This window comes from Salvelinus namaycush, chromosome 24 (assembly GCF_016432855.1).
Source record: "Salvelinus namaycush isolate Seneca chromosome 24, SaNama_1.0, whole genome shotgun sequence".
In the NCBI taxonomy this organism is placed as follows: Eukaryota; Metazoa; Chordata; class Actinopteri; order Salmoniformes; family Salmonidae; genus Salvelinus; species Salvelinus namaycush.
The window spans coordinates 1,763,824-1,785,925 of NC_052330.1; the positions used below are offsets into that span (position 1 = coordinate 1,763,824).

Sequence of the window (22,102 nt, forward strand, 5' to 3'; positions counted from 1 at the left end):
GTCCCAGAGCACGTCTTTAACTATTTACTATAGTAAAGTAGTCCGAACTTCTTAGAACATTAATAATGAGTGTAATAGGCTACGGTTGCACGACTAAAACCTAAAGTTTAAACAAATCCAGAATGTGCAGTTAAATACCCACACCCATCAGCTAACCTGCCATTTGACCACATATTTGACCCAGCAGTTACAATTATGTTCCCTCTACTGTATCTGTATATGAGTGTGGATTGTTCTATATCCAAGCATAAGTGGCCTATTGGACATACATATTCGAGTATTTATTATTGTACGCCCGTACATAAATACACAGATTCCATTGACGGAAAATGGTCGTTTATTATAGCCTAGCAAATGCCACTCAAAGGCAGCTAAACTAAATACGACTGCAATTTGTTGGAACGGCCATCCCCCACCAGAGAACTGGGCGAGTCCGGTGAAAGCCGAACAGCCGTGTACGTCGAATCTCTGTAAAATGATGAAACTGCGCTGCATGAAGAACGAGGAATTTTATGCCGATCTCTGAATATATTTGAAAACTTCCTTCAAAGATAGTTGTATAAGGTTGCTTATACCATCTCAAGGTAATTGGGTAACCTTACTTTTGGCCAATAGCTTAAATAGAGTTTTCTATTGAAGCGTTAGAAATAAACGTTAACGGTATTGAGCAGCAACTTGGACACGACAGGACTGGATAGCCCTAACCGTCTTCAAAGGATAATACTAGATCGTAAGCCAGGACCATGTATAAAACTTTGAATTTGTTGACAGTTCGATATCTATTTTTGTCGGTTTATGTACTCGATGTTGGTTCAATCAGATTACTAATTTGGCGATGCGTTTACGTGCGTAATTACGCGTCCTTCAGACTAGTTTAAAAAATGGAAACGTTCTTGCCATGGTTAGAAACAGTATCTGCTATGCATATGTAGCTTAACTTGGCACAGTGGTGTTTTTGCCTGGAGCAGAGAGAATCTCATATGGGGTTATGAACCAGGAAAATAGAATGGCATATTATCTGTTGTGGCAATTGTCAAAATTTATGTTATAGTTTTTTCAGGAATTATAAACTGATTTATAATCCCAAAATGTGGGAAGATTATGGATGAAGTCAGTGGTGTAGTGGAGGGTAAATGCAGTTTACACACTTTTTTGACCTACCGTGTATCCACCTTTTTGGGGAAAATGCTTTGAAAGTAGGCCTATAGGGAGAGTAACTTTTTTTAAATCCGCGACCGGTGATCAGAGTTTAACCACCTATTTTTTTTACCACTTCACTGATGAAGATTTGTGTCGCATTCCAGCATATATTGTCACAATGTGTCATATCCGACAGTCTTTTTTTCAAGTCACTATAATTTATTTGGAGACAGAACAGGTAGAACTTATAGAAATATGCGGTTCTATACGCTCCATTTCTGTCTGCAATGAATTGAACGCTGTGCCCTGTTGAAGATGTGCCCCAGTTGGGTAGTTGCTGCCTCTTACCCTTGCATAAACCAGCCTTAGCACTGCTGGTGTTGCCGTGGAGACGGGTGTGTCAAGGGACTATAGGCTACTCCGGATACAGTTGATGGTTTTCTCTGACACTGCCTCAGTAAACCTCACACTCACGGATGGAAGTGAGAATGATTTGGAAATGTCTTTTCTCCTTCTCAACCAAATACTGGGTCACCTCCTTCCCTAGTTTTTCTCAAAAGTCTCTTCACAGTCAACTTTGATGGAGAGGTGTGACCAAGTCACTTTGAAGTTAATCATCCATATCAGTGGAGGCTTGGGGAGAACGGCTCATAATAATGCCTAGAATGCAGTGGCGTGCCGTGGGCCTGGGGCCTGGGCCTTCAGTGAGGTATTACACAGTCCCACCCGAATTAATCCACCTCATTATGATGCCATGGCTCTAGACACTATACATTTAGACAGAAACGCAGTATAACCAGGCGTTGCGTCACCTTGAAATTGACAAATTGACATTTTTGGGTAAACAGTGTTTACCCAAAAACATGACACAATCAATGAGTCTTTTCAATATTTCCCTTCACCTTTTCATTGTGCAGCTCCGTTGCCCTGCGCGCGTGTTCTTTGAGCTGTAGATCCACTCCGGTGTCCCCAAAAGTTTTCAAAAGCACCATTGCTTGTTAGTGCCCAGCCGTACTTTGGTGTCTCGTTGCTGCCTTGGTTAGACAACTCAAGTTTGCAAAGCCAGTGTGGCTCCAAACACCAAATCGATCACTTGCAAATAATAGGCATTCCCAGCAGTACAGTTTGCAGTGCTTCTCGGAGCCAAGGAGCCATTGACAGCGCTCGTAGTTGAAACTTTGAAAGTGGCGAGCGAACGAAGCCCTTTCCCGCCTGTGACAGGCTTTGTGGCGTCGGGCGACCTCTCCTTACAATGTCTAACTTTTCTTGAAAAGTTGGCGTTATAATTATATCCTCGACCAAATCGATATCTTCTCCTCCTTCCGCCATTGTGGGTTGAAAAAACAGCTTAGTAGTACGCGAATTAATTCGTTTATCAAATTCAGTTTCCTAGATCTCCATAGGACCTGCCTCTCAATATTGGTAATCCAATCAAAAGACGTGCACGCACTACGCCTGCTAGCTGGCTCCTGTGTAACACTGGAGCCAGCCAGCAGGCGTACAATAGCCAACTCTAAAGCTGATTGGTTGACACTAAATTTTCATTTCCATTCACTATAAGCGACAAGCGACCGCACTGTTGATTCTGAAGGCCTGAGGGCAGATTTTAGACCCCTGGCAACACATGATGGCTGAATATGATTGGATAAAAGATCTAACATAAAGACAAGCCCTCCAAATCTCAACCTGGGGCTGGAAGCAGTGCAACCAAGAGGAAAGCTATGAAATGAAGAGTATAACTCTTACTCTGGGGAATAATTTAATACATATTTGTGGGAAAATGTATTTAAAAAAAAATTATATTCTGATGATGTTTAGGCCAGCAGAGAAGGCCTTGCAGGCCCTGACGGCCCACCACTGCTAGAATGGCGCTAAAGGAATGGAATAGCATTAAACACATGGAAATGGTGTGTTTAATGTATTTCATACCATTCCACAAATTCCACTCCAGCCATTACCACGAGCCCGTCCTCCCCAACTAATGTATGCGCTTTAGAATGTTTTAATTATAGCCTATGCCTGGGTTTTTCTCCGTTTTCTTTTACAATTTGTAAAACAATCATATTAAATATTAGCCACTATCGGGAGCTACTGCCAGTAATACCCACATACATTTATAACTGTCACTTTAGTATTAGTTTTCTTCAATTTGCATCCTTCCATTACGTTCCGTTCATCTTTCTTCTGTCACGTCCATGCAAGTTGTTCCTCATGGTCGCTAGAATTAGTGGATCATTTTAAGCTAACATTGTGCAATAATTTGGGATAAGTAGCCTATTTGAATCATTATGGAACTCAGACCACACGTGGCAGGTTAAACCTGGAGCCTGGTTCACGATGACTGGACCGTTGTCACACAGTTCTATGATTAGTGAGAATTAGGCTGGATTTATAGGACTATTGTTCAACCCCTATTGTACACTTTTTTCCACCTTCCAATATTTCATGGCTTGAACTTGAATATGACAAATTTCAGGATGAATCAAACCACTGTATTTCTTTATTCATTAATATATTTTGTATGTCAAGGCTCTCCAAACCTGTATTTTTTTAATCTGCAATGTGTAACTTTTTGGGAGACCTGACCAAATTCACATAGAAATGTGAGTTATAGATCTGTCATTCTCATCAAAAGCAAGTCTAAGAAGAAGTAGATTTGTTATATGTGCACTATTTATATGCTTCCCATTCTTTTTGTGTCTTTGACTTTCAGGTTTGTACACCAGCTTCAAACAGCTAAAAATACAATATTTTTGGTTATGTAAAATATATTACCCTATACTTGCTTGATTTGTCACATAAACTGAAATTAGACAAACTATTAGAATTTTAGCAACCAGGAAATGGCGGGAGCGATTTCTGCATCTTTAATGATTCATACAGTATGTACTTTCCTTACCCTAAAACTTGCCTAAATAATCGACAAGATCAGAGTATTTTTTAAATCTACCAGTTGGTGCTGAAACGGAGACAAAGATGCATAGATGGCATTCTTTCATTGATCCCTATTTTCTGAACCCGTTCTCTCAATGTATTCTAATCTGTCAACAAAATTGTTATTAAATGTACATTGTATTTAAAGGGATGGCGATAAATATACTGAAAACCCTATTGAATGAAAACTCCACGAGAAAATCTGTTGGTCAGCAAGTGGGAGGGTTTTAAGCGATTTAATTACATATATTCAGTGCACTCAAGGTAACCACGCCTGCAAAGCCCGTTACGCACGTTAATGAGGTAAGTCTGAATACCAACTACTGAGAAATGCGTAGGAAAGGCGTGTTTAAGAAAGCCGTATTTTCCTAAATCGGAATCGGGCCCTAGTAGCCTACACATTACCAATAAAATCCTAGTCCTACATCATTGAAGCACAGTCGGCTTCACAGCACGCTATGGTAATGAGCTTTTCAAAGCCAGAAGGCTGTCAAGTTTAGCCTGTGTACTAGTCTCTTTAGCTAATCCACTCCCCGTACTTCATGTCATTTGCCAAAAAGACTGGCCTATCTGCCATCTTCAAGTATGAACATTATATAATTAATGAGCTTGAGGAGAACCGAGGATTTGATCCTGATTCGATCACCTTTACAGCTATCCTCCAATCACAACGATTATGCAAATATTTGAACTCTGTATGCTAAGCAACCATTTTTTGTTTGTCCAGATGAAACCAATCTGTCAAAAGTTGATAGCTCATGTCTAAACTCTCAAAGTAAATACATACTGCAATTCCAACCTTTTTAGGAATTTTGAGGCTCCACATGTTTTCATGGAAAATATGAGTTATTTCCAACAACCAATGAGCAACTCCACTGTAAATCCAGCACATATTGAACGTTGAGATTGCGGAAAGGCCAGTCTCTTTGGAATGTTAGCTAGAGACTGTTACTCAGACTATGTCAAGCTGGGTTCTCTGCCCAAAGCACATCACATGAAACTACGTAATTTGCTTTCCTATGCTACCATAAATACAGACGGCCCAAATATTTTCTCAGTTCAATCCATCTCGGCAGCAGTATTCAGCGATGGGAAATGTACATGTTGACCCCCTTGACAGACATCATTAAACGGAACGCCATTAACAACAATGCTATTCCGGGGGTATGCAGCCGGCTGTTTGTTTTAACTGGTCATCTGGTTGATTTGGGGGGGAATATTTTGACACTAGTCAGGGTCACCCCTGTCATGTCATGATGTCACTAAGCCTACCTGTAGCCAGGGGATATGTTTAGCATAGCAAGCTCTAAGGCAACGGTCACCGATACTGAGGTTAGGGGTTACTAGATTCATGTTTAATGTATCATTTACTGGACATGATGATTTGTCATATACCTGTCAGTGTGGGAGGATGCGGACACACGCACGCACACAGGCAAACATGCACACTTTTGAGCTAAAATTAGGTTTATGGGGTTTTCCTGGATGCATGGATAAATTAGCTCTGGCTGCTTGGACACATTAAGGCTAATGATTGCCTTGTGTGATCCTATTGTTGGTGGCATCCAAGGGAAAAACTGTTTGTATGCCTGAGAGTGGAACTTTCGGGGAGTCAGAGGTGGGACAGGGCAAGGACTCCCAGTTGGCCTTAGGGGAAACACATGTCGTGTGAGTGTGTGGAATCTGGAAGCTGTGTGAAACATTCTCATTAGCTAGTGGAAAAAGTGGAACCATAACAGCCATAGTTATTGGGGAAGGGTTGAGAGGGATGGGGGCAGGGCGGATTCTACAGAGGACAGTAAGTGGCAGAGCCAGACCGACAAGGGAAAGACTGTTGCAGTGTAACTGAGGGGATAAGCAGATGTTGACTGTGTCCCAAATGGCACCCTATTCTCTATGTAGTGCACTCCTTTTGACCATGGCCCATAGGGCTGAGGAAGGAATCTAGGCTCATTAGGGATAACCTGTTTCACAATCTCAAAACAAAGGCCTAATGGATTTCAGTGGAGGTCATATGTGAATTTAGTAAGGACTGTTCTTTTCCCCCTAACATATACAAAGTGTGGTTCTATCCGCAAATGAAAACACACACTAACCAAACAAAACATTGAATTGAGGGGAAAAGTATAATCTTACCTCAGATAGCGCAACAAACCGTCTGCACGGAATAGGGTCCTACTGTATTTAGGTAGAGAACATTGAAAAGAACAAGGCTATGTCTAACAGAACAAAAATACAGATAGAACCTTATAGTCTCAAGTTCTCTAACACAGACTGGGATGCAAACAAACCGCATTGGACTGATGTCGCACTAAACTTGACTTAAGGCAATTTCTCATGGTAAAAGCTGTGTCTGCTCAAGCTTGAATTATTTGTTAAGTGCAGTGCCATTTTGCGCATTACGGTTTGTTTGAATTCTGGCCAAATACTTTCTATACACAAGAAAACAGGGCTAGATTGCCATCCCAACTGCTGTTCACTGCACTGAATACTTCATTGGAATTGTCAATAGTAGGCTAAGGCTCCAGCTATGAAAACATGTCACGGATCCCTCCGGAACTTTCATCACGCACACCTGTTATTTATTCAAGGTATTCCTCGCTCTTTTGTTTTGGGTTACTACCCTTGTGTTTTGTATAGTGTTCGTTTGGTCTTCGTCCCCTTGCCTTTACACGGCAAGCCGTAATTTGGGTACAATAAAAAAAACTATTACGCATTCCTGCGTTTGTCTCCCATTGCTTTTTACAAACATATGCCTATCAACCTTGGGGTTATCTTTTGTCCTGCACGGTGTGTGAACCTGCATTGTTATCAAGCAAATCTCCATCTTTGAAAATACTACATGCTATTTTTGCAATAGAAATGGAATGCATTATCATACAACTGTATAATAAGCGGTTACTCCATGGGCATCTTTTGGAGTGTAGGCTACTAAGTGTTCTTCTACACAACTTTCAAATTAGAACAACAAACCAGCCATTTCTATCCCACCGGGGATATTCCCCCACTTTTTGGATGTTCTGTGGGTTTGTGTGCAGGGAGAGAATAAATAGCAACGCCCGTGTTTATGTCTGTCCTGGCCCTGCCACCACAGTGAGATTTAGTGGAAAACTGTCCATGTGACCATGCGACCCAGTCCAAAGGAGGTGCTGCCAGTTGCATCCTGGTCCTGTTATGCTCTGGGCCAAGGGGTGCGGTCGGGTTCTGGATGGGCGTGTGTGCATTTGTGGCTGTGTGTGTGGTGTCTCATTCCCAGCTGTGCACTCCTGTAAACCTGGCAAACCAAGCTGAGGGTGGTGGTGGTGTGTCAGAGGGAGTGTAGGCTACTCCCAGTCCGCTTTCCCCCTTAGAGCTCTCATCTTGCGTTGTATTGCAACTCAGACTGAGGAAACTGCAGGAAATGACATTAAAGATTTTGGAGTGTGGACATGACTCTTTCCAAGACGAGAACTTTCTAGAAACCTTTTAGAGCACAGTCACAGACACAAACCGACAATTAGTTGCTGTCTTCCTTTGTCCGCCGCTCCGGGTCTCTGATATAATCTGTCCTGAGCCAATAATCTCAGAGAGGAGAGAGAGAAAGAAAGGCAAACAGAGAGAGAGAGAAAGAGAGGTAAAGCAAGAACAGGGTCACGTGACCGTTTCTCTCTCTGGCCAATAAAAGCTTTATGGGTAAAGCGGAGGGAGTGGAAGTGTTATATAACGTGTCATTAAATGTGTGCCATGATGGTTTTCCCACCTATGTGTTACTTTTCCAGTAACATTTAATACACATACAGCTGGAAACTCATGCCTGTGTGTGTGACTGTCTCCCATGTGGCATCCTAACCTAGTTGCCTGGATTTTCTAATGGTTATCCGAGTTCTGAAGTAACAACCTTAGCTTCTTGTGCCGTGCTGACCTTTTGAGACAAGAGACTGAGTTATTGACGCCTAGAATGGTCCCAGACACTCTCCCTCCACCACTTGGCGAACGGTCAATAAATAAATCCTCACAGTGCGAGGGGATGTAAATGATGTCCATGGAGACCAGGCCTCACCCTCGCATGTGGCACTCGGAACATCTCAGTTGTCGTCTTATCAGTTTCACTCTGCCACTGCTCATAGGCTGTTTAAAGCCTTTACAGTCAAACATTATAATAACCACAATTCAATATGAATCAACATTGGGCTATTTGAAGTGGTTCTTCTACCTCTCGAGTTACAGTACAACGCAACATCCAGATGCGGTTTGGATTAAACCAATTTATCACTTGAGTGTTTCACTTGATGTTCCTAATAAGAGTGTTCAATCTCCCGTAGGAACAGAGGAAGAGGACGCAGATTGAGCAGCCAGCAGACAGACATCGTAAGGAGAGCAGAAGGGGACCTACAGTCCTGCGTGGTGGAGACAAGGTACCAAGACTAATAGCAGAGCTGACTGTGAGAGGCTCCACATTTCATTTCACCTTCATTTAACCAGAAAAGGCCCTTGAGGTTTGAAACCCCGTTCCGGAGGGCCATCATGGGGAAACAGAACAGCAAACTGCGGCCTGAAGTGCTGAACGACCTGCGCGAAAACACAGAGTTTTCCGACCATGAGCTCCAGGAGTGGTACCGAGGCTTCCTCAAAGACTGCCCAACGGGCCACCTGACAGTCGACGGGTTCAAGAAGATCTACGCCAACTTCTTCCCGTATGGCGACGCTTCCAAGTTTGCTGAGCACGTCTTCCGGACGTTCGACACCAACGGCGATGCCACCATCGACTTCCGGGAATTCATCATCGCGCTGAGTGTCACATCGCGCGGCGACCTGGAGCAGAAGCTGCGCTGGGCCTTCAGCATGTATGACCTGGATGGGAATGGCTACATCAGCCGGGCTGAGATGCTGGAGATCGTACAGGTGAGTTGAGATGAGAATGAGTTGGTTCCGGTGGTTCACTGGATTAGAAACTGAGCATGGTGCAGGTATCATTAGGGGTTCGATTCCTGCATGGACCACATACTATGAATATGTTCACTGTGGATAGTTTACAGTTTTGTAAGTCGCTTGGGATAAAAGTGTTTGCTAACTTCCTGTGGTTGATTTTACAGGTGGAGTTAGTCAGAACACCCTCCAATATGTTCTCTGCTCAGTTCAGCGTCCTATTTTTTACTTTTCTTTGTGTTTAATCTAATGAATGATACGTTCTTTATTACTCACGTCCATGATATCGTAAACATATTTTCACCATGGACATTGGCTGCAGCTCATTCTATTTATGTTTCCCTTAATCAACATGGTCATATTTGCTCTCCCCGCCACCGTGGCCAGAGCAGCATGTCCCGTATCAGTGTTGACTTAGGCGATTGTGTGTGGTGGTGATACAAGTGAACACATTCTCTTGTTAAAGTCCTCAGACCATTTTTTAAATGTATTTTTATTTCACCTTTATTTAACCAGGTAGGCTAGACAAGTTATCATTTACAACTGCGACCTGGCCAAGATAAAGCAAAGCAGTGCGATACAAACACCAACACAGAGTTACACATGGAATAAACAAACGTATAGCCTATAACACAATAGAAAAATCTATATACAGCATGTGAAAATGAGGTAGAATAAGAGAGGTAAAGGCAATAAATAGGCTATGGTGGTAAATTAATTACAATATAGCAATTAAACAACGGTAGCATGTGCAGAAGATGAATGTGCAAGTAGACTGGGGTGCAAAGGAGCAAGATAAATAAATACAGTATGGGGGATGAGGTAGTTGGATGGGCTGTTTACAGATTGGCTATGTACAGGTGCAGTGATCTGTGAGCTGCTCTGACAGCTGGTGCTTAAAGCTAGTGAGGGAGATATGAGTCTCCAGCTTCAGTGATGTTTGCAATTCGTTCCAGTCATTGGCAGCAGAGAACTGTAAGGAAGGTGGTCAAACGAGGAATTGGCTTTGGGGGTGATCAGTGAAATATACCTGCTGGAGCGCGTGCTACGGGTGGGTGCTGCTATGGTGACCAGTGAGCTGAGATACGGCGGGGCTTTACCTAGCAAAGACTTATAGATGACCTTATGGAACCGCCACCTGTCCCAGACCTGCTGTTTTCAACTCTTAATGATCGGCTATGAAAAGCCAACTGAAAATTATTCATGATTATTATTTGACCATGCTTGTCACTTATGAACATTTTGAACATCTTGGCATAGTTCTGTTATAATCTCCACCCGGCACAGCCAGAAGAGGACTGGCCACCCCTCATAGCCTGGTTCCTCTCTAGGTTTCTTCCTAGGTTTTGGCCTTTCTAGGGAGTTTTTCCTAGCCACCGTGCTTCTACACCTGCATTGCTTGCTGTTTGGGGTTTTAGGCTGGGTTTCTGTACAGCACTTCGAGATATTAGCTGATGTACGAAGGGCTATATAAAATAAACTTGATTGATTGATTGACCTGGAGCCAGTGGGTTAGGCGACAAATATGAAGCGAGGGCCAGCCAACGAGAGCATACAGGTCGCAGTGGTGAGTAATATATGGGGCTTGGTGACAAAACGGATGGCACTGTGATAGACTGCATCCTATTTGCTGAGTAGAGTGTTGGAGGCTATCGAAGGATCGGTAGGATGGTCAGTTTTACGAGGGTATGTTTGGCAGCATGAGTGAAGGATGCGTTGTTGCGAAATAGGAAGCCAATTCTAGATTTCATTTTGGATTGGAGATGCTTAATGTGAGTCTGGAAGGAGAGTTTATAGTCTAACCAGATGCCTAGGTATTTGTAATTGTCCACATATTCTAATTCAGAACCTTCCAGAGTAGTGATGCTGGATGGGCGGGCAGGTGCGGGCAGCGATCGGTTGAAGAGCATGCATTTAGTTTTACTTGCATTTCAGAGCAGTTGGAGGCCACAGAAGGAGAGTTGTATGGCATTGAAGCTCGTCTGGAGGTTAGTTAAAACAGTGTCCAAAGAAGGGCCAGAGGTATACAGAATGGTGTCATCTGCGTAGAGGTGGATCAGAGAATCACCAGCAGCAAGAGCGACATCACTGATGTATACAGAGAAAAGAGTCGGCCCGAGAATTGAACCCCGTGGCTGACCGTGGCAGCTTTCCAATCTTTGGGGATCTCAGACGATACGAAAGAGAGGTTGAACAGGCTAGTAATAGGGGTTGCAACAATTGCGGCGGACAATTTTAGAAAGAGAGGGTCCAGATTGTCTAGCCCAGCTGATTTCGTTTGACAGTGATGAGGGGTGGTCGTTGGACCGCAGACCCATTACGGACGCATGCAATGAAGCAGTGATCGCTGAGATCCTGGTTGAAGACAGCAGAGGTGTATTTGGAGGGCAGGTTGGTCAGGATGATGTCTATGAGGGTGCCCGTGTTTACGGATTTGGGGTTGTATCAGGTAGGTTCATTGATCATTTGTGTGAGATTGAGGGCATCTAGTTTAGATTGTAGGGCGGCCGGGGTGTTAAGCATGTCCCAGTTTAGGTCACCTAACAGTACGAGCTCTGGAGATAGATGGGGGGAAATCAATTCACATATGGTGTCCAGGGCACAGCTGGTGGCAGAAGGTGGTCTATAACTAGCGGCAACGGTGAGAGACTTGTTTCTGGAAAGGTGGATTTTTATAAGTAGAAGATCGAATTGTTTGGGCACAGACCTGGATAGTATGACAGAACTCTGCAGGCTATTTCTGCAGTAGATTGCATCTCTGCCCCCTTTGGCAGTTCTATCTTTGTAACAATCGTCGTCATATTCCTCCTCCTCGGATGAGGAGGAGCATGGATCAGACCAACACGCAGCGAGGTATGTAGACATAATGAATTTATTAGACACGACGAACACTGACACGAACTATACTTGAATATTTACAAAATAACAAACAAACAACGTAGACTGACCTGAACATGCAAACTACATATAACGAAGCACGCATGAACAGGAAAGAACGAACGAACGAGACGAGACAGTACCGTGTGGTGCAATAAACACAGACACAGCGACAATCACCCACAAACAAACAGTGTGAAAACACCTACCTTAATATGGCTCTCAATCAGAGGAAATGAAAACCACCTGCCTCTAATTGAGAGCCATATCAGGTCACCCTAAACCAACATAGAAACAGAAAACATAGACTGCCCACCCAAACTCACGTCCTGACCAACTAACACATACAAAAACTAACAGAAAACAGGTCAGGAACGTGACATAACCCCCCCCTTAAGGTGCGAACTCCGGGCGCACCAGCACAAAGTTAGGGGAGGGTCTGGGTGGGCATCTGACCACGGTGGTGGCTCAGGCTCTGGGCGAGGTCCCCACCCCACCATAGTCAATCCCAGCTTACGTTTCCCCCTACGACTGACCACCCTCCTATTCCACCCACTTGATTTCTTGGGTAACATCGAGACAAGGGGCAGCACCGGGACAAGGGACAGCACCGGGATAGAGAGATAGGGTGGGTGGCAGCTCCGGACTGGGTGGCAGCTCCGGACTGGGTGGCAGCTCCGGACTGGGTGGCAGCTCCGGACTGGGTGGCAGCTCCGGACTGTAGGGCAGCTCATGACTGTAGGGCAGCTCATGACTGTAGGGCAGCTCATGACTGTAGGGCAGCTCATGACTGTAAGGCAGCTCATGACTGGAGGGCAGCTCATGACTGGAGGGCAGCTCATGACTGTAGGGCAGCTCATGACTGTAGGGCAGCTCATGACTGTAGGGCAGCTCCTGACTGTAGGGCAGCTCCTGACTGTAGGGCAGCTCCTGACTGGCTGGCGGCTCTGGCAGCTCCTGACTGGCTGGCGGCTCTGGCAGCTCCTGACTGGCTGGCGGCTCTGGCAGCTCCTGACTGACGGACGGCTCTAGCGGCTCCTGACTGACGGACGGCTCTAATGGCTCGGGACAGACGGGCGGCTCTAATGGCTCGTGGCAGACGGATGACTCAGAAGGCGCTGGGCAGACGGATGGCTCAGAAGGCGTTGGGCAGACAGATGGCTCCGACGGCGCTGGGCAGACAGATGGCTCCGACGGCGCTGGGCAGACGAGCAGTGCATGCGGCGTTGGGCAGACAGCCGACTCTGACCTGCTGAGGCGCACAGTAGGCCTGGTGCGTGGCACCGGAACTGGAGGCACCGGGCTGAGGGCACGCACCTCAGGGCGAGTGCGGGGAGAAGGAACAGTGCGTACAGGGCTCTGGAGACGCACAGGAGGCTTGATGCGTGGTGCCGAAATTGGAGGCACTGAGCTTGAGACACGCACCACAGGGAGAGTGCGTGGAGGAGGAACAGGGCTCTGGAGACGCACTGGAAGCCTGGTGCGTGATGTAGGCACTGGTGGTACTGAACTGGGGCGGGAAGGTGGCGCCGGATATACCGGACCGTGTAGGCGTACTGGCTCCCTTGAGCACTGAACCTGCCCAACCTTACCTGGTTGTATGCTCCCCGTCGCCTGACCAGTGCGGGGAGGTGGAATAACCCGCACCGGGCTATGTAGGCGAACCGGGGACACCATGCGTAAGGCTGGTGCCATGTAAGCCGGCCCAAGGAGACGTACTGGTGGCCAGATATGTAGAGCCGGCTTCATGGCACTTGGCTCAATGCTCAATCTAGCCCTACCAGTGCGGGGAGGTGGAATAACCCGCACCGGGCTATGCACACGTACAGGAGACACCGTGCGCTCTACTGCGTAACACGGTGTCTGCCCGTACTCCCGCTCTCCACGGTTAGCCTGGGAAGTGGGCGCAGGTCTCCTACCTGCCCTAGACCCACTACCTCTTAGCCCCCCCCCAAGAAATTTTTGGGTTGTACTTGCGGGCTTTTCGGGCTTCCGTGCTAGACGCGTCCCCTCATAACGCCGGTTCCTCTCTCCGGTTTCCTCCGCTCTCCGAGCTGCCTCCAGCTGTTCCCATGGGCGGCGATTCACTCCAACTTTAGCCCATGGTCCTTTTCCTTCCATGATTTACTCCCAAGACCAGAAATCCTGCTTCGTGCGCTGTCCGTTAACCCGCTGCTTGATCCGGGTTTGGTGGGTGATTCTGTAACAATCGTCGTCATATTCCTCCTCCTCGGATGAGGAGGAGCATGGATCAGACCAACACGCAGCGAGGTATGTAGACATAATGAATTTATTAGACACGACGAACACTGACACGAACTATACTTGAATATTTACAAAATAACAAACAAACAACGTAGACTGACCTGAACATGCAAACTACATATAACGAAGCACGCATGAACAGGAAAGAACGAACGAACGAGACGAGACAGTACCGTGTGGTGCAATAAACACAGACACAGCGACAATCACCCACAAACAAACAGTGTGAAAACACCTACCTTAATATGGCTCTCAATCAGAGGAAATGAAAACCACCTGCCTCTAATTGAGAGCCATATCAGGTCACCCTAAACCAACATAGAAACAGAAAACATAGACTGCCCACCCAAACTCACGTCCTGACCAACTAACACATACAAAAACTAACAGAAAACAGGTCAGGAACGTGACAATCTTGTCGGAAAATGTTATAGTTAGGGATGGAAATTTCAGTTCCCGTCTCATTGGTGTTAGGCTCAAATGCCTTGTTTTTTTATAAAGCCAGAGAACCGTGATGAATTTTCCAGGTGGTAACCTGACTGCATAGGTAACTAGGAGAATAGTTACATTCTGACAGAGAATATTGTATTATTTGTTAAAGGCACTATTTGGAAGTTACTTTGTTGTTTAATGGTCATTAGTGGTAGACTGTATACACATTGAAGAATGTTATTTCTAAATGCCTTATGAGCTTAGTGCAACTCTAACTCTGACGCCAAGGTCAATTGTTCTTCCTGCAGGCGATTTACAAGATGGTGTCCTCAGTGATGAAGATGCCAGAAGATGAGTCGACACCGGAGAAACGGACAGATAAGATCTTCAGACAGATGGATGTAGACAATGATGGTGAGTCTTGTTTGTATTTAAACCTCTAATTCGACTTTTTATAGTGACATAAGAATTTACGGTACCAGTTTACATTCCAGCTCGGTAATAACCAGATAAGAACTATGTAGTTACCATGTTGTTTCAACCAATCCTCTTTCCTGACATCCCAACCAGCCCATTGTTGTTACCTGGAAACAGAGATGGTAGTTCTATATAATAACGCTGAACAGTGCTGGAAAATGCAACATTACCTGTTTCTTTTTAGTTCTACCGTTATATCCCTTTAAATATCCCAACCAGCCCATGGTTGTTACCTGGAAATAGTTAAACCATTATACCCCTTCCCCATAACAAACATAACTTAGCAGTGATATATGTCATTGTAAAGTGACACAAAATTGCTATGACATGACAAACAAAGCACAGTTTACAACCAGGGTCTGGTTTCCCAAAATAATCTTATAGTTAACGATGAACTTTGCCTTAAGATGCTTTTGGGAAACCGGGCCCTTGGAATGCCGAGTTGGATGATCGTTCAAAACGATGTTTCTCAGTTTGAGCTCGTTTTATTTTTTTTAAACAGTGTCGCTAGAACACGTTTATGTACATTTCATGAATCCTTTCCTAATGTTGTGATTTTAGCGAATTAGAGGTTATGTAAGGGATAATCAACAAGGGGCTATGCGATCTCTGGAAAATAATGAACAACGTGGAAGGGTGTAGCGCGTCGTGGAACTTACCTTCCATAGAGCTGCATTATTTTCCAGAGAACATCAAGAGGCCCGAGTTGATTATCTCTTTAATATCAGGCTATAATTTAACACATTTTCCACTAGAAATGTGTTCATTTGCAGGTAGAAATGTGTTCAACATCCACGGAAGTAGCTAGCAAGTTTACTTGATTGCAACAGTTGCTAGTTGCCTTGTTAACCAAACAATCAGACTTGCTAGTTTAGCTAATTAAACCATCAGTCTTAGCTTGCTAATATGAACATTTTATTCAGCTATGCCAATAATGTTTTCAATTCGACTTTTGCTTTCAAAGCAGCTTAAACGTAAAACATGTAAGAACTATAGCCAGTGACACATTCAATACCACCTTGCACACTCTTGCCTGCATGTAGGGTGTAATCATTACAACAGTTGCAAACGAGAGTTTCTATTGGACAAATTAAAGTTTATCCCCATTTCATTCTGTTTGCTTCCATTTAAGAAACGTTTTTCAACAGAATTGGTGGAATGAATACACCCCTGATCATACGCAACCACACTTTCATGGCAGCCACATACAAACAGCATGATCACTTTTCTTGTTCTATAATTCCTTCTTGCATCTACGCGCTCTGCTCCTCTCACCTTTTCTCTTTGCTTGTGGACTTCAGTGCAAAACACATCAGTTGTCTGTGACCAGGCAAAAAAAATATTCCAAGCAAAACCTTCATATCATAACTGCTAAACACTTCACACAGCCATATTTAGCTAACGTCATAGTCAACATAGCTACTAGAGCTAACACGTTAGTAAACCCGCTATAATCATTGCAATAAAATGCAAATTAATTACTTAAAAATCATACAATGGGATTTTCTGGATGTTTGTTTTAGATTCTGTCTCTCACAGTTGAAGTGTACCTATGATAAAAATTACAGACATCTACATGCTTTGTAAGTAGGAAAACCTGCAAAATCGTCAGTGTATCAAATATTTGTTCTCCCCACTGTATATATAACTTACTGTCACGTTCCTGACCTGTTTTCCTTTGTTATGTATTTGTTTTAGTTGGTCAGGGCGTGAATTGGGTGGGTTGATCTAGGTTTCTATTTCTATGTGGGGTTTTGTGTTCGGCCTGGTATGATTCTCAATCAGAGACAGGTGTGTATCGTTTGTCTCTGATTGAGAGTCATACTAAGGCAGCCAGGGTTTCACTGGTGGTTTGTGGGTGTTTGTTTCCTGTCTCAGTGTTTGTTCTGCACCAGATAGGACTGTCTCGGTTTTCACGGTTTGTTATTTTGTTATTTGTTAAGTGTTCATGGTTATTGTTTAATTAAACATGTTGAGCACTGGCTACGCTGCATTTTGGTCCTCTCCTTCACCCCTGGAAGAAAACCTTCACACTTACTGCACTAGCAGTGTAGATTTTCAAAAGCTACAAATGACTGGAGGCCTGTGCTAAACAATGCTACAACCATTACCTTCTAAACCTTCTAAGCTAACAGTAGCTGAAACCCACTAGCTTAGAGCTAGCTAGCGCTCAGGAAAGCTACAATTGGTTAGCATAAAGGTAACGAAATTCTTTTTGTTTTTTACAAATATCAGCACTTTAACACATCTTCTCATTACATCACATATTTACATATATTCCCTGAACTAAACTGAACCTTCATTCATAGAAAATAAAACAAATAGGAGCTAAAACGTTGTTGAAAAAAGTTTCGGGATCATCTTAATCCCTTATTTTACATGTAAACCATTAGCAACCTAGCCAACCTCCATTACTTACGATGGGGAAAATACCAACCAGTTTTTCACTCAATAAAAACTCCCTCCAATTGCCTTCAAACGTCACCAAACTCATGGACTACACCTTTTTGGTTACTACATGATTCCATGTGTGTTATTTCATAGTTTTGATGTCTTCACTATTATTCTACAACGTAGAAAATAGTAAAATAAAGAAAAACCCTGAAATGAGTAGGTGTCCAAAAGGCTGACTTTTTTATTTCTATTTGTAGGATATTTACATTAACCTCATAACCTAGAACAATTTGATGTCATTGGGACCACCTCAAATTGTTTGAGGATCAAACACTGTCAATTAGTCTACTAGCCATGTTAGCTAACTTTCTTATTTCATTTGGGTTTGTAGGTTTCAGGAAATGAAAGTTACAGATGTTTAACTTAGGGATAGACCCATTCTTTTCAATTTTTGCCTAAAATGACACACCCAAATCTAACTGCCTGTAGCTCAGGCCCTGAAACAAGGATATGCATATTCTTGGTACCATTTGAAAGGAAACACTTTGAAGTTTGTGGAAATGAGAATTGAATGTGGGAGAATATAACACGATAGATCTGGTAGAAGAAAATACAAAGAAAAAAACTAACTTTTTTGTATTTTTGTAGTACCATCATCTCTAAAATGCAAGTGAAAGGTCACAAATCTAGAAATGACTGTGTGTCTGGGATGGTGACCACAAGAGGGCAGCAGTGTATGTGCAAAGTTTCAGACTGATAACTTGAAGAATGCGCAAGCTACATGACATTTAGTATGAAGTCACCCAGGTGTCCTTCACAATTTGCCCAAATGTACCCAAGTGGCCGAATTGGTAAATTGATACATTTTCAAGAACATAACTATGGAAAACATACAAAAATGCTATCCTAATAAAAAATCTAAGTTTACACACTCCCAGGAATGTCAAAAATGATGGATCATTAGCTTCCCTACATAAAATGTACTAACAGGAGACCCGACAATAATGCTAATCCAATGTCTCCAAACACAGAAGTGAAATATTTAAGATAAGGGCCAAGTTAGCAGCCAACACTGATCTAATGTCATAAGTGAACACACCACAAACACAAAGTAAAAATAAATACAAATAAGAATAAAATGTACATATATTTACAATGACTGTACTTACAACACACCCTCTTTGACGTTAGTCTGTACCACTAAAGAAATCAGTAAAAACTCAAGTTTATTACTTACTATATTGAACCTTTATTTTGGCAATACATCAAATAAACAACAACACATCTATAAACATATATTATATTGAGTGGAGAACACTGTGGTGAAGGTTTGTACCAATTATTATAATTAATTTTTTAAAGGAGCAACATCCAGTTGCTAGATCCATGTTTTGGCTTATAAATTAATGATATTTACCAATTGATTCCTGAAGAATATAACTTAGAAATGCCTCATGAGCCTAGTTCAAGTGTCGTATCCCATCAGAAACGAAAATAAGCTTGTTTTACTCCCATGTTTGTAAACATAATAAATGTAAACAAATACTTTATAGCCTCATTTTATTTTATTTTAACTATAACATTGATATCATGGGGGGGGGTTACATCATGTCACTGAATGTCACTTGTCATATCCATCATTAGTCATATCTTGTGCATATACACTACTGGGAATTTGTCCTTTGGTCTGGAGTCCAAATTGGAGATTTTTGGTTTCAACCGCCATGTCTTTGTGAGACGCGGTATGGGTGAACGGATGATCTCTGCATGTGTATTTCCCACCGTAAAGCATGGAGGATGAGGTGTTATGGTATGGGCATGCTTTGCTGGTGACACTGTCTGTAATTTATTTAGAATTCAAGGCACACTTAACCAGCATGGCTACCACAGCATTCTGCAGTGAAACGCCATCCCAACTGGTTTGGGCTTAGTGGGACAATCATTTGTTTCTCAACAGGACAATGACCCAACACCCCTCCAGGCTGTGTAAGGGCTATTTTACCAAGAAGGAGAGTGATGGAGCGCTGCATCAGATTACCTGTTCTCCACAATCCCCGACCTCAACTCAATTGAGATGGTTTGGATGAGTCAGACCGCAGAGTGAAGGAAAAGCAGCCAACAAGTGCTCAGCATATGTGGGAACTCCTTCAAGACTGTTGGAAAATAATTCCAGGTGAAGCTGGTTGAGAGAATGCCAAGAGTGTGCAAAGCTGTCATCAAGGCAAAGGGTGGCTATTTGAAGAATCTCAAACATAAAATATATTTTGATTTGTTTAACACTTTTTTGGTTACTACATGTGTTATTTCATAGTCTTGATGTCTTCACTATTATTGTACAATGTAGAAAATAGTAAAAATAAAGAAAAACCCTTGAACTACTTTTGACCCGTAGTGTACACTGAGTATACAAAACAAGAACACCTTATCTTGACCATGACAGACTGACCAGGTGAATCCAGGTGAAAGTTATGATTCCTTATTGATGTCACTTGTTAAATCCACTTCAATCAGTGTAGATAAAGGGGAGGAGACGGGTTAAAGAAGGATTGAGACAACTGAGACATGGACTGTGTATTTATGCCATTCAAGAAAAAAGATTTAAGTGCCTTTGAATGGGGTATGGTAGTATGTGCCAGGCACACCTGTTTGACGCTGGGTTTTTCACACTCAACAGTTTCCAGTGTATATCAAGAATGCTCCACCATCCGAAGGAAATCCAGCCAACTGTGACAAGCATTGGAGTCAACATGGGCCAGCAACCCTGTGGAACACTTTTGACATCTTGTAGAGTTCATGCCCTGACCAATTGATGCTGTTCTTAGGGCAAAAGGGGTGGGTGCAACTTAATATTAGGAAGATGTTCCTAAAGTTTGCTATACAGAGTGTATTTTGTGTCAATAAAGAACCATATTGTCAACTGGGCTTTGTCAAGCCATAGCAATTTTGTGTCATTGTACAAGGACATACAGTGCATTTGGAAAGTATTCAGACACCTTCACTTTTTCCAGTTTTTGTTACGTTACAGCCTTATTCTAAAATTGATTAAACTAACATTTTCCTCATAAATCTACACATAACACCCCATAATGACAAAGCAAAAACAGTTTTTTAGAAATGTTTGGAAATGTATTAAAAATAAAAAACAGAAATAGCTTATTTACATAAGTATTCAGACCCTTAGCTATGAGACTCGAAATGGAGCTCAGGTGCATCCTGTAACTAGGCCACTCAAGAACATTCAATGTGTACTAGCTAATTACCTAGTAAATACATAGTTATTCCCGAGCTGGAACATAGTGGCACTGAATTTAGTGTAAACTTGAGTCCACTGTCAAAACCCCAAGCCTATATTGTCTTGAAGGGGTATTTCACTTGGGCTCTTATATGACATTTCTGGTGTCCTCGTTCAATTTTTTTTGCCTGCTGCTATGCAAAATGATGTTCATAGTTCATAGTTTGTGTGTTGCTAACTAGGGGTCTCTTCTGGACTGCAGGCAAACTCTCTCTGGAGGAGTTCATCAAAGGTGCCAAGAGTGACCCTTCCATCGTCCGGCTCCTGCAATCTGACCAGGGAACCTCTCGCTAGTTCTTAAGACAAATGGACAGCCACACAGTCCTGAACACAGGAAAGCAGACAGATGGACCCTGTATCATCCCCCATCCAACACACACAGTTCACACGAGAAAGAGGTGGAAGAGGTTCAGTTGTCGTTACAACACCCATTCCTTATTCCATGTATTAGTTTACATTAGCAGTAGTTCCCTAGCCTGATCCCAGATCTGTTTGCATGGAGTTGACAAGACAGCACAAACAGATCTGGGACCAGACTAGCAGTTTCCCATATCCCAAATGCAGCGGTCTGAAAAATGCTTCCTACAGCGAATAATGTTTTCCGTTATGAAACATCCCATTCTGCATCCACAGTACCACTGATAAGACTCTTACATTTCCTTGCAAATGTTTAAATGCTTAAGGTTTTATTTTTTACTTGCCTTACTTCAGTCAAAGTGAAGTGCCATATCTTAATATTTGTACTGAATGTATTACACATGGATGTGTTACGGTAAGAAGAAATCAACCAAAACTAATATTTTGTATATTAACTATCCTGAGTCTCATTGCAACCTTTACTGTAAATGTAATATTAGCTAGGAACACAAGAGTTGTTCACAATGTACAGGTATTTTGAAAATTTACTTTTTATAGCCCCCAACTGTACAGGCAGTTCCAGTGTATTAAAACCAGTATCTTGTCATCTTTTGCAGTCACTGGTTTGTTTAACTCCAGAGGATAAACTAATTTCCAATAAGGAAACACTGGGGATACGCACCCCGAAGACTACACTGCAAATGGGTGTGTTGTTTTTAGCTTGCTCCACCAGAAGCATCAGAAGACAAGAAAAAAATAAACATAAGCAACTATCAGTTGTATTCACTTCTCAGACACACGTCTTTGTGCTAGAAGTAGACTTGTAATGTAAAGAGATTATGCAACACAAGCCTCGGTGAAATGCTGCTTCTGGTTTCTGTAGCTAGCGTGTCCATTACGGGCGACTAAAGTCCGAAAAACAGATATGCAAGGTTTGCAGTCTAGTTTCAGGGTTAGAGATTCACTACGGCCATGGCTGTGAATGACCTCTATCCCTGTCGAGTTAAACAAACCAGTATCTGCAAAACA

At 43.0% G+C, this 22,102-nt stretch overlaps 1 protein-coding gene across 3 annotated transcripts; it reads left to right on the forward strand.

Annotated features, from left to right (window-relative positions):
* Window positions 1-411: 411 nt before the first annotated feature.
* On the forward strand, window positions 412-21,849 carry LOC120019593 (hippocalcin-like protein 1). Of its 3 annotated transcripts, XM_038962915.1 has the most exons (5): window positions 415-584; window positions 8,376-8,468; window positions 8,536-8,955; window positions 14,862-14,967; window positions 20,919-21,849. In XM_038962915.1, exons 3-5 carry the CDS (start codon window positions 8,578-8,580, stop codon window positions 21,008-21,010), a joined length of 576 nt encoding a protein of 191 aa, XP_038818843.1. In that variant the 5' UTR covers window positions 415-584; window positions 8,376-8,468; window positions 8,536-8,577; the 3' UTR covers window positions 21,011-21,849. The 3 variants fall into 3 exon arrangements, with proteins under 3 accessions (XP_038818844.1, XP_038818845.1, XP_038818843.1); XM_038962916.1 differs by lacking the exon at window positions 20,919-21,849 and adding an exon at window positions 20,099-20,342 and having other exon boundaries at window positions 412-584; window positions 8,376-8,955; XM_038962917.1 differs by lacking the exon at window positions 20,919-21,849 and adding an exon at window positions 19,382-19,432 and having other exon boundaries at window positions 413-584; window positions 8,376-8,955.
* The last annotated feature ends 253 nt before the right edge of the window (window positions 21,850-22,102 follow it).

Excerpts from the sequence above, each read along its gene's own strand:
- LOC120019593 (XM_038962915.1), top strand. The coding sequence starts at position 8,578 with ATGGGGAAACAGAACAGCAAACTGCGGCCTGAAGTGCTGAACGACCTG. Across the intron at positions 8,956-14,861 it reads AGATGCTGGAGATCGTACAG|GCGATTTACAAGATGGTGTC; the intron begins GTGAGTTGAGAT and ends TTCTTCCTGCAG. Across the intron at positions 14,968-20,918 it reads GATGGATGTAGACAATGATG|GCAAACTCTCTCTGGAGGAG; the intron begins GTGAGTCTTGTT and ends TCTGGACTGCAG.